The sequence below is a fragment of the Cheilinus undulatus genome, linkage group 19 (genome assembly GCF_018320785.1).
Source record: "Cheilinus undulatus linkage group 19, ASM1832078v1, whole genome shotgun sequence".
Taxonomy (NCBI): Eukaryota; Metazoa; Chordata; class Actinopteri; order Labriformes; family Labridae; genus Cheilinus; species Cheilinus undulatus.
In genome coordinates, this window is record NC_054883.1 from 29,429,753 (window position 1) to 29,443,443 (window position 13,691).

Sequence of the window (13,691 nt, forward strand, 5' to 3'; positions counted from 1 at the left end):
AGATGTCTGATCAGAGCTGTTTCCTCTCACACATGTTGACTCTGTTATGCAATGCTGCAGTTTTATCTCGGTCCCTTAATCATTCTCTCTTTTTATTCCCGATGGTCACAATTGTAATAAGCTGCAGTATAAAATAAGCCAGTTATACTACTCCTTTAACTTTTTACACCTCTGTCCCCCTCCGTGTGAGCAGCTTTTATTGGGTTAAATCCACCTTTGATTGACAGCTTTAGTCAGTCCTGCCTCTGATCCAGCTGGTGATAATGGCCTCCAGTCTCTCATCAAGGCCACAAAACAATACAGTGGAGAGGCACTCAGCCAGATCTGGATGTGTGCACGAGAGACACTGAGCGGGAAGGCCCATTAGCATTCATCAGCGGGATAATAGGCCAGCATTAATGTCAGCTGTTTATATAAAGAATAACTCATAAAGCTGCGGCTCATATAGGCCGATGGGGTGTGCATTTTTCCACGCCACATTTGGCGAGGTGTGTGTGTGTGTCTGAGTGTAACCGGCTGGCAAAGGATTCGAGGTCTGGAGCTCCTTAAGTCTTGGAGGAAACAGTCAGACATTAAAGTAAATTTATTGACTGATTAAATAAACATGGGGAAGTTTGTGATCAGCGTGTGCAGAGACAGATAGCAAAATGTCACAGTCTGTAAACCACACCAATCAGCACCACAGTATGAAACAAAGTGCTGAAATATGAATAAGATGCGAGGTTCCAAAAGTAAAAATCCCATCCATTCTCTCCATAGCAGACTTGATTATTAGCAATAATGTCATAAACATCCACCATTCACTGTGCTATGAATCACCAGGCCAAATTTCAGTCATGAAAAACATCTCTAAAATATATAAAAACCTCCAGGTGTTCATAACATCTCATTTTCTGAGTTATGTGAGAATAAATATCTCTCCCGTTTATAGGTCATCTTCTTTGTCAAGTTGCTGCTGAAAACACCTTATTTCCTGATGTTGCTCTTCAAAATAAAAGTCTTAAATGATGATAAGCATTGGAGGCTTTTATTTTGGCAGACTTTGCAGAAATAGACCATGTCCATTAACAGATACTTACTAACTAACTAAACGTTAGCATCACAAAGCTAACAGACATGAGGGATTAAAGTGTGGCTGCATGGAGAGACAGTCACAGCCTGCTTCTTTTGATCAGCCAGGACTAAAGGCAAGTGAAATATGGATTAAAACACGCCTTTATCAGGTAAGATGTTTGTTTCTGCCGCATCTGGTTTATGTGGAAAAAAAGACAAGCACTCCAACAATTAGCCTGCCCCTGAATCTTACTGTGAACTCTGATCACAGCATAGCTGCTTGGCTCAGCCAGAGCAGAGAGACAGCAGTTGGGGGTTAAATTTACTGTTTTCTGGCACAAATCGCTTCATTATGATATTTTTTATGACCTGTAAGCCACTGTGGTTGATAGATCTGGGAAAATTTGCCTTACAATGAACAAAAGAACAGCATGTAGCTGACTATTAACTTTGAATGAAGGCAGAGACATCAGCTGACAACAGGCTGTACTGGGATGAGTTAGGATGATTTCATACTTCATTTCATCTTTATTTATTTCAAACATGTATAAAAATGAAAAAAAAAAAAAAAACATAATCATCATCATTGTAGTGTTAGGGGGGCGGGGTATGGATAGGGACTGATGATGTGGTGGGTCACTGTGTTTGCCCTACCCAAGTTAAATGAAGTCAGGAAAGAGGTGAACAACTTTCTAACAGTTTACGCAAATCCAAAATTTAGTCATACATAGATCTAAGTGTTGTCATGTTTACAGCACTCATATTCCAACATATCTAGTGTGTTAAGACACAAATTTGGAATTTCACTTTACGGGTACTTTGAGGAAAAAAAAAAAAAAAAGCTTTATTTTCATCCCAGGAAAAACATCCAAATGTATTTTGAAAAAAATTTCCCAAGCCAGAACTGCTGTAAAATTGGGCAGTAACTGTTGAGCTCTACTGTGCCTGGCTTAAAACACAAGATTGAACGATGCCACACAGGAGCCATCATTAACACCTGCTATGTGCAAAACCCAAACCACATCATTATGTATTAAACAAACCATGTATTTAACAAAAGAAACAGTCAAATCAATTTCAAATCAACAGAACAAACAAGTTCAAATGTTAAGATCAATAGGAAAGGTAAAAGGTGCCTGTCAGGCCACGCCACAACTCAAGAGAAGTGTGTTCAATGTAGCAGACCGTCGTAAAGCTTTGAAAGGACAACTGAAAAAACTCTGTCACCCTGAGCTTTCCACCAAGACCTTGGAACAGCCAGAAGCAGCTGGTTTGTAGATCAGAGTGTCCTAGCTAAAATATTTGGTTTCAAAAGATCAGACAGATAAGTTGGAGCAAAGTCATTTAATTAAAGATGTATATGTTAATAATAAATCCTAAAACCCACAGGGAGCCAGTGAAGCGAAACTCAAAAAAGGGAGATGTGTTCACACTTCTTTGTACCAGTTAGAAGATTTTTAAATCCAGCTTGTGAATAAGCATAAGAAGTGATATAAAGATTTTCAGTTCTGGCTCTTTCAGTGATCTGTAGATGAAGTGACTCAGCTCACTATAAGAACAGTCACCTCCTGCTCCCATACAAATCTTTATTTGGGACCATTTTGGCTTTAAATTCATCAGTCCAATTAAGCAATGGTTATCCTGACGTGTGTGCAAGTTTATACTTAAATTGTGACTTTTTATCTTTGGACTCATGAAATGTAATGCAATAATCTTTCAGCCTGCTCACTGGCTGAACTTTTGGACACATGCAACACTCCCCATAGGAGCTGCTAACTTTAGTTTTCCTGTCAGCTCCAATCTCAGCTTGGCCAAAGTGTTTAATGTTAGCCTGAAGACTAGTACTAATGCGACTGATCGAACAAGCTTGTGATGAAACAATATGGCCACACCCATTAATTATTGAACTCAGGTGTTAAATTTAAGCACCTAGCTATGCAGTCATTTGCAAACATTCGTGATACAAAGTGGGTCGTTCTGAACAGCTCAGTGACTCCAAGCGTGGTACTGAGATGGATGCCACTTTTGCAATAAGACAGTTCATGAAATTTCATCCCTGCTGGGTATTTCACAATCAACTATAAGTGATATTAATAGCAGGTGGAAGCAATCAGGAGCAACAGCAACTCAGCCTCAAAGCAGTTTAACACTATATTAAAGTGCATGTATTTGAGTGAGATGTCATTTCAGTCCGTTTATGGTCAGGCAGTTGAAAACTTTTGTACTATTAATGTATAATTAAATCATGCCTGGTGAGGATCAGTTCACTGGCTCTTTCATTTGCCCTGGCATTTCATTGGGCAGGTATAGTGGCTGCTCCAGGTGGAAAGGCCTGACATCATCAAGCATGAGCCTTCAATGCATGGTGGGCCAGTTAACAAAGTAAACAAAAAAAGTTAACAAAAATAAACCAACTCTAAAACTCTAAAATTCTGACTGACTCATCAACATAACAACAACACATCACTGATATGCTTTAGCACACAAACATCATGCCTCCAGAAGTCCCAAAAGTCAGGATGTGTGCCTGCTAGCATTGCTTAGAATGTGCATTTCTTCCTTCTGTGGCCTCATGACTTATTGCCTCTTACTCTTAACTGTTTGGGTGTTTAGTTTGGAAACTTGTAAAAGCTCAGATCTGGTTTCTCTGCTCTGTTTGAAGAACTTCCACATACCAGCTTTTAGACGTATTATCTTATTTTTTTAAGTAGATCAAAGTGACGAGGAGGCGCTTTAAAACAATATAAAGTCAGCTATGAGAGAGCTATGACTTGTTTCCCTCTCTCTTATGTGGGTGGAACTTAATTGTGCTCTTGTCTCTTTATGCAAAATATTTGCACAGAAGAAAACAAATACCAGCAGAAACTGTTGAATTTCAAACAGACACTGCAGCGATCAAATTCAGTACAGTTTTTTGTTGTCAGTTATTTTCTCAATATTTCAGACATAAGGGGTTTATTCACCTCATCCATAAAAGAGACAAGATTTTGAAAACATTACCTTTGCAGTAAACTATTTTGTAGTTTTTCAATATAAAATGAAACTCTGACACTACCATTCCGTCTTCTTCCTTAGCAAACCCACTCAGATCCCCTCAGCGAGTTTAACAACCTCTCTGGTATTTTTAGTGTAGAAGTCAATGTGTGGTTTTAGTCGACCTGGCTCCACATCCTTAATTCATAGCAGGGGGTGGGAAGGCCTGCTTAAATATAAATGGTGAAGAAAGCACTTTGAGTGCCCCAAATGATGCTGTGCAATACAGAGCTGCTTCACCTACATCAGCCATGAAAGGAGATATGATGTTAAAAGAAGGCCTTTACTAGAATTACTGCCTCCCTGTTGTGTTTGTCTGCCAAGCAGTCAAAATGCATTTTACATCCATCAGTATTTCCTAAAGATTGAAAAGATAGCTGCAGAGATGGTCGATTTCATTTGTATATAGGAAATAACTTAAAATGACATACAAACATTATCCTGCATTCAGCAGGAGAGTTTGCAGCTAGATCACCTACAGGAGTGAAAAAATAACAGATCATTGCCTCATGCTTATCTACAGTGTATGTGATTGACATACATAAATCCTCCTACAACTGCAGAACAAACAGGTACAAGCAAGGTAGAGCAAGGGGATATTTTCCACTGAACTTTTCTTGGATGGTGTCATCGGCTGTATTTGCACGGGACTAGAATTACATAGGGAGCTCTGATCATTTGCAATGACCACACGGGACATCTCTGTTTTTAATCCCATGTCAACAGATCCTGTCTCTAATTTGCAGAGGAAAAATTCCAGGGCAAATTACCAAGCATATTTCAGGGCACACAGATGTCCACTTCTAAAACTAATCCCATGTGAATCAGCATTACTGTATTACAGAGTGGTAATTATGTGTGTTTTAGAGACTGTGCGGCTTTTTCTGATTTAAAAAAAAATAATAACAGAGGCTGCATAGGACATTGTTAACAAAGTTTTGACACCTATACGTCATTAAAAGTGCTTTTCTGTTTGTCAATTTTGCACTGACATCACTTTCAGCGTGCGACATGAGCTGCAGAACACGGCTGTGTGCCCTGTGAGGAGTGGGTGAAAAACAGAAGAAAAACTGACTAAAATCCGCTTAAATTAGGGATTTTTTGACTCAACAGAGATCTAGACTTTTTGCTGGACAGTTGTGGCCATAAATTGTTTCCTGATGTTGATGACCTGATTTTAAGCAGACAAAGCAGAGCCTGACAGCACATATCAGCCCGGCTCATCAGAGATGGATGTAAAATTGTGGGCTGTAAACTATTTTAAAACAAGACTGCTTGATTTTAACACCAGATGAAATTTTTTTTAATGTAAAAAAATTCACATGGTTCACATGGACTTGACAAATTTTTGTCTATCCCTATAGTACAAGCCTTGTAAATCAGACATCAACGGACCATTTTTACAGCTATAAATCAGAATCTGTTGTCATTAGAGGCCTGGTCACCTTATATATTATTTCATGGTATAGCTGAATTAAAGGTCTTAATCTAAAGTATAGATAAATTGAGATTTATTTCTCACTAACTGAATGCTTGTGGTATCTACGGTAATAGCACAGCTTCATCTTGTATTTTAACGTACTGTTACAACACTAAACATTTTTATACACATATTCCGTCAGCTGAGGATCTGTACTGACCACTGTCAAAGTCAAGATGTAGTTATTAGAACACAGCAGTTTTCAGCTGAAATAAAGCAGTTTACTGCTTATTCCCTACTGATTTCTGTCACCAGTACAAGCTTTCTTCACTCGCTGGCTGGAATAGCAGAGACCCATGCTGCCTGTGACATCACATGTATACCCTCTACAGTTCACCCACCAAATGTGGGTTCTGGTGTCTATGGAAACTTTTTGGGGGTTTCAGAATCAGATCAAATTGTACTCAATCAAATGGGACCACCTGAAAAACGACTGTATTTCAAACTACTAACTGGCAAAAAATTGCCCAATTATTCCTTCTACTTAGCCACAAGTAGGTTCTATCAGGTTTCTATCCATCTGTGCAGAATTGAAGCTCCTTGTTTTGGACACTAGAAGGCATCGTCTGTAAATTCACAGGTATACGGACATCAGTCAGTGGAAATGAGGCGTTAATGGGCTTCTGGTTGGCTTGAAACAAAGCTGTAGGGTTAAGTTTGTTTTCTTTTTTTTTTTTTGTCTTTTTTGGGTCTCAAGGTATTTGTATAAACTGTACAGTTGTTGCTATTTTAATATCCATTTGTGTGATCATATTACAGCACAGTTTTTTGCATAAAAAGTCACAATTGGGTGGCTGATTTGACTGACAAGTGGGTGCATTATACAATAAAGGTCGGCCAAAACTCTATCTTGTTGTGGGTTAGTAGATTGACTAAAAAGATGGGTGCAGTCAGCATTTCCAACATGGCAACCACTTCTGTCAGACTTCATGATGTTTCTCAAAACTAGTGACTGACATCACTGAGACTACGTCCATGTTTCATACAGACCACAGAAGTTAATCCTCTCTCGGTATTTGTATGAAATTGTGTCAGAATTAGCTGATGTGGTCCTGAAATAGCAAAAAAAAAAAAAAAAACCTTTAAAGAGAACACTATTATGAATTTCAAATCATAATTTATTAACCTTTGTAACTATCTAAGCTTTTCTGCCATACACTTTATAGAAATTTCCCTCTCATAAAAGAGAACAGACTTAGACATGTGCTAAAAAGAGCAAATAATAGCTGCCGCTATATCTGGTGATTACACAGAGGTGTAAATACGAATGGTACAGTGTAGCTCAGGGAATATCTTATGCATAAAACTGAAAAAGAAGAAGAAAGTTCAAACACCCACACATGTATACATCTACAAAGTACAGAGAGTTTGTTTAAATCAGGCAGAGATGAGTTTGACACCCTTTTTAAGTTCTCTCAGTTTTTCTTTAATCCTTACTCATAAAGCAGAAGAATAAATCACAGAAGATAAATAATACATGATAAACAAACTACTGCTAATTAGTGTGATTTTCCTAAAGCCTCTGTGTGTGTGTTCCCTCATTATGGCTGCCAATGCTTTAGAAAATCATCACAATTCTTTTTAATTAACCCATGTAGTGTATTTTTATCATACAGCATCATACTGCTGTTCTACATGCCAATCAAAAGACAAAGGAGACCAAATATAAGACAGTGATGTGTGGGAGGGAGAGGCAACGATGGAGATCGAGATACAGTTAATGGAGAAAAGAAACAGTAAGATGATGAGGCGAGTCTTTGAAACCAACACCGTGTCACCTCTAATGAACGGATTTATGTTTTTTGAATCGTGTGTCAAACTGCTGTCAGATTACAAAGACTCAGGTTAAACCAAGAATTAGACACCAGGTGGAAGGGGATTAATCTCACTCTGTGGCACTCCTGCTGATATTCATTAAAGCCCCTGTGAGGAGTTTAACTCATAATGAAGGAAATAAATTAGAATACTGATGTGTTTACGTGAACTACAAAGCAAACAAGCCATCAGGAATGAGACTGATTATTTTTATTCAGAGCTGTTTTAACGCCTGTTGATATCAAGTCAAATAAAGCAATTACACAAAAGTGATTATGAATATGTGCTGATGATTAAGATTTTGGTTTTAAAGAAACCTTAACTTATTAAAATTATCTTACATTTTTGAAAGTTTAAGTTGAAATCTCAGTAGGTACAGTTGTCTATCAACAGAGGGTTCAGGGGTTTAATCCCCGGTTCCTGCAGTTATGTGTCAAAACGTCCGTTGTGCTGAAAAATAACCCAAAATTGCCACCACCACTGCATCAGGGGCATTTGAGTGTATGAATATATATGAATAAAATTCATATACATGTTATCTGGATATTAATGCTCTGTGGAAAGCAATAGCCGCAAATCATCAACCACCATTGACCAGTACTTGCCTTTGAGCCTTGTCCATGTGGAAAAACAGGACTCATGTAAGTTGCCTAATGCAGGTGCTTTAGTTTCACTATGACACTAGGGCTGTCCTGATATCTTTAGCCGGCAACTCTTTGCAAATTCTACACTGTAGCTGTGGAGCATCATCAGGACAGCCTTGCAAAGCAGATAGATTAGCCAGATTCCACGTCTGTCATCAGGCAAATCATTTAGGAAAAGCCCCAGTCTGGAACAACTGTGCCAGGTCTTATTTGAGGAGAACAAGGTGGTAGCTTCGGACAGGGTTTAGTTGTACTGGGAGAGGCTAGCAATGGCTGCCACTGGTTGATGTAGCCATAGTCCAGCAGCAGCTATATCAGCGATGAATCACCTGACAGAAAGATGTTTTCTCTCACTCCTGACCAGCCTCAGCATGAGTTTTATTGACCAACAAGCTCCACCGTTCATAAAGTACAGCAGCACCTGTCTGTTGGACACATAACTCTTCTCCAACCTCAGAAGGACGATACAAGCCCTGCTCTACTCCTAAAGCTGATCTTGACACCACAAGACTTTTAACTTCCTGGAACCGTGGAAGGAACATTGGTGGACTTACTGCTGCCCTCTCCTGGATAAGTTGGACATCGGACTCAAACGACACACCGTGATCACAAGTGAGAGGCTTCGATATGGGCATAACTAGTTGTAGGAAGGATTTCATGTGCATCCATTAAAAGCTGCATCTGTTGTCCCATTTTCTGCTTATGCGCTATTGATTTCCTGTACCACCATTTATGCAGTACAGTGCTTTCAACTACTAAAACATTAATACAATCAAAGTCTGTACACTGAGTTTCTGTGTAGTAAAGTTATTTTACTGAGTTTACTCCATAGCCTGATCTTTCCTGTGTTCAAAGTCCATCATCTTTAAAGTCACATGTGTGAAACCGTATGTGACTCAGCCATTTTAAGACAATCAATCTAGCATTAAAATACCAACACAGGTTCCCAATCAATCTTGGTATCACCACTAAAAATGCTTCTAAACACAGCTCCTGTTTTACCAAACCCTTCAAAGGTGAGTTTTTTTTTAGCATGGCTAGTAATCCTATTGAAGTAATACTGCAATAGCTTCAGATTCAGAAAATATCCTTCACTAAAATAGCTTTTCTCATTGGACTGCTTTGTCCTCACAAACTGCCTGTCCAGAGAGAAATACTGGATGAAAACACTGCAGAGTACTTGAAAGGAATGAAGGCTTTTCTAACAATAATACAGAAACCTTGGCCACATTCAGCTTCCATTTAAATCAGAAAAAGAAATGCTGAGGGAACAACTAAAAACCTACCTTTGTCCCTGACATCCAGTTCAAAAATACTGACCAGCTGCATGAAATACAACACAAGGCAGCTGTTTTTAAATGTCTCAGCAGCAACTTAAACGTCAATCAATCTAGTCACTCAAATTCTTTTATTATTTCCCGAATAACTTAAAAAAAAATATTTCAATTGCTAAAAAATCCATATGTCTTCTTTGATCCTCCTATAATGTGAAAAATGGAACAATTAAACACCTCCCACAGATGTTAGGGGCAGCAGTAGAGGTAGCGATCGGCAGACATTGACATACATTACTGGAAGAAATCCTCTTCACGCGTTGCTCTCCATGTCCGACACCTCCCAAGGTCATCCCTACGCTCTCTGCAGAGTCTCTGTCAGTTTTAATAACTTTTAAAGGGAACATTTTTCCGCTGCTCTGACAGGCTGAGGCGAGGGACCAGTCGCAGAGTGAGACAATCACAAAGTGCCGACAGAGCGAGGAGGTGTGAAGTGAGGAGACGAGGCTGAAATGACTAACATGTTACTTTATAACAAAGTGTTGTTACAAAGAACTGAAGTATAAAGTCTGAAGTTGGTGCTGGATTGTGTTGTAAGTTGGCCTGGGGTGGTGGACACTCAATGTGGCTGTGATCACTTCTATGGTACCTGTCACTGCTATTTCTTGTTGTGTTTTAAACAATGGCAGAATGCAATGTGTTATGACAGGACAGCCCAGTGTGAAACAAAGAGACATGGATTCTTTGCAACAAGAAAGAGGTGTAAACGGCAGAGCTAAAGAGGTATGTCTACCCATGCAACTCTAAACTGCAAGATTTAAGTCTACCTCAAACGCCATGACTCTGTCCCTCAGTAGGACATAGAGCAACAGGGCCGTCACACAGCTATGAAAACCATTCAGACAATTTAAAGATCCCTTCTTAAGTCCTTGAAAGTCAGCCTAAACGCTGAACTCATGCCATATTTCTTCAAAAGCAGCACCCAAACCCGTAAAGTGTAAAGTTGTGTTAAGTTTGTGAGCGATGAAAGTATACAACAACCAGCTGGTGTTGTTACCTGGTCTGCTTATTCTTATCGGTTGTTTTAGGTATTCTGTCCGAGGAATTAAAAACTAAACTCCTAAATATCAAACGGATAAACTTGAATTGTATTTAACACAGAATCACATTGCACAGAACAGCATGGACTGCTTTGGGCTGATAGCAAGAGAACCATCTCACTCTCCCATAGCTGGGTGTTCCTGCTCGGGACATCCTGGCTAGACAGCAGAAGCAGTGTGGTAAGAGCCATCAGTCAGAGGAGGACTGGACTGAACTATCCACAGTGGACACTTTTGTCTTTCTTCCAAACTACTCCAAGGACACCACGATGGTTGGATTTACCATTATAACATAGGTACAGTTAGATCATTACGAGGACTAATATGGGACAACTGATGGTAAGACCCAATTTTCCGGTTTGGAGGAAAAACATGTCCCCAGTTCCGTTTTAGTGCAGACATGAAGCTGTATCACAGGGTTTCTGATTTACTGCTGTTAGATGCAAGTTATTGGTCACATGGCTATCTAAAGCAAACGTCCGGTAGCTGTTCTAAATGGCCCAAATTCTTGAAGACTAATGATCATTTTGGCCGGAAACAAAAAAGTCTCCTGAAACTCTGTTTGCAACAAGCGGTCAAACACCCCTACATCATAGGGAGAGGCAATCTGGCCCACAATCTGGCCTAAAAATCATCTAGTGTGTGGCCAGCCTTGGACACATAAGTTAAGATCCAGATTATTTTGAGGTGGTGCGTGCCAACATTTGTAATTCAGCTTACTGACTGGGTGTGTACTTGTCAAAAGAGAATTTTAAAATCCCAAAGTAACAAATGGGATTGAGTAAAGCCTCCTACCTGGTCCTGTCTGTCAAGCCATCGATCCACCATTGGATGGTTGGCGCTCAGCGAAGACCGGGTCATCTCTCTCTGGAATTGCGTGGACCAGCCACTCGCATCCCTAGGAAGGCTCCTGTAGGCGTGGGCTCCTCTTGCCTGAAAAGAAAAAAAAAAAGATACTTCACATCACAGTGGCAATGTAAAAACTTGCTATTGATCAATCTGTTTAAAAGTGTTTTTTTTTTTTTTTTTTTAATCTGTTAAAACTTCAGAACACTAGGGAAAAACATGTATTTCCAAAATTATATTCAAGGATCTCCTTTCAGTCCAACAAACACGTAGGGAAAATAATTTTGAAAGCAGGAAAAAAGTCCATTATCTGAAATGATTTCATTTTTTTTTTTTCTCAAGTCCTTTTAGTGAAATTTTTAATGTTAAAAAATCCAGCTGATCTTTTAGAGACTGTTGCTGTGTCTTTATTCAGGTGATTTTTACCAGTGAAAAGATACTAACTTGCATTACACTCTAATCACAGGAGTTTATGCCCAGCAAGGTCTATCATCTCTTTCCTTTTTGATGCAACAAAATGAGTGTGAGGCTATTCATTTATAATCTTTTCAGGAAACAAATATTTCAATCACTGATTGATCCTCCAGACTAAAGATCGTATTGTATTTTGGTGCTATCCACAGCCTCTGGAGACAGACATTTAGTGGTGTAAGTCAGTAAGTTTATCTTGGACTTGTGCCACACTCTAACACAGTGTTGTTCATTCTGGTCTCACTCCATTCCTCCCTCACCTCTAACCTTCCCCTCAGCTAAACCTGAGCCGCTAATAAGAGGCCTCTTATAATAAGACAGCCACAGCTGAGCTCTTCCATTACAGAAAAAGCACCTTCCAAAATGCCTCTGCCAAGGTAATGTCAAACACCGGCAGACCTGAGGAGACTTTCGACAATAGCCACAAGCACAAAAACGCACGGAAGCACGCTGGATTACATTCCAGACATGCTAGCTTTGGCACTGAAAGCCGGGCAAGTGAAGGTCAAGGTTGCTGAAGCTTTCTGAATAAAAATGAAACAAATTGATGCGAAAAATCAGAGCAGGGACAATGAGTAACAAAGACGGACAAAGAGAATAAATTAATCTGTGATGAGTTACCAAAAAAAGACATTTTTTAATGAGGAATTTCACAATAACAGATGAGAGAAAACTGAAACAAAAACAAATGTGGCAAAATGAGTAAAGGGCAAAAGTGAACAAGTGATAAAACAGGATCATATCCCCTGTAAGCTACAATACACCATGTGTGTTTTAGTGCAGTTGAACGTGGCGTGACGGGGCTTGAGGAAGCCCTGCAGACAGGACTGTAAAACTCAGGACACGTTGGCCCTACTGAGACTGCTCCTGATAGCCATCGCGGCCCCTGTCCCCGTCATACACTACAGCACAACAAAGGACCCCCTCTGCACAAACTTTAACGACACATCAGATCGTTAAATTTGGAAAAACCCAGATCCCAGAGAGGTAGCAGTAAATCAACAGGCTCATACGCACCGCCTAATCCCTTTAGTGGACTGTGCTAAGCGTGCAGAACTAAGAGAATGAGGCATTGTAAAGTCATTGGGAGACGTGATGAGTTTACAGTGCAAGCTGATGACTGAGAGCTCCCGTTGGATTATATTAAGAAGATTTAGCAGAACCGAGCCTAACTGGGCTTAATGGGAACTGAAATGAACGTGGCTGGATGTGGCATGGAGAGGAAATTACCCCCAGACAATGGGGACAATAGTTTATAGCTTGCATCTATACACATCATACATCATTTGGCACTGATGTATGGTTCATTTTCCGAACATTGTTTGCTCCAAGACAAAAATATATCAACGTCAATGCTGACTAATACATTCAACATCTGCTGTTCAGTGAATAAAAATAGATTCATCTTGGACTGATGCTGAATATTTGACAGTTGGATGTATGGCAAAAGATACAGAGGATAATGTGGGCGAGACTACTTTTTTATTGAAGAAAAAAAAAAAAAATCTAATAGCCCTGTCAAAAACTAGACGAGTTGGGAAAAAAAGCGGACAGTCTCCAAGTGTGAGCTTATTGCTTCTCAAACCAGTCCCCAGTGACAGGATGATGACTTTAATTGATCCATTTCAGGTAACTGGTCACCTGCTGCACATGGAAGTCTAGGTTTCACTGCATCTGTGAGCATTTCAGCCACTTTTATTTCACAGTGTAGAGATAATTTAGGCTAAAACCAAACATACAAATATCTAAAACAAATAAAGGTGCCTACATACATTAAAAGAGTATACGATTATCGGTTATTGAATAGTAAAAGCCATGTCTCACTGTATTTCCAAATTATATTGCAATTTATGACAAATTCCTTCCAGTCAGTATGGATTCCAGAAAATTTTCTTTGAAGTATATTAGGAAGTAGATTTCCCCCTGCCATAATTTGGCTTGAACCAGCCCTATAGCAATTGTTGAACAAGTCATA

At 39.5% G+C, this 13,691-nt stretch overlaps 1 protein-coding gene across 1 annotated transcript in view; it reads right to left on the bottom strand.

Annotated features, from left to right (window-relative positions):
• Nucleotides 1-13,691, bottom strand: part of LOC121527569 (partitioning defective 3 homolog) — a 604,468-nt gene that overhangs the window by 341,439 nt on the left and 249,338 nt on the right. Inside the window, exon 5 of the mRNA XM_041814583.1 lies at nucleotides 11,195-11,332. Within this exon, the coding sequence (XP_041670517.1) occupies nucleotides 11,195-11,332 (138 nt within the window). The remainder of the gene's footprint in view (nucleotides 1-11,194; nucleotides 11,333-13,691) is intronic.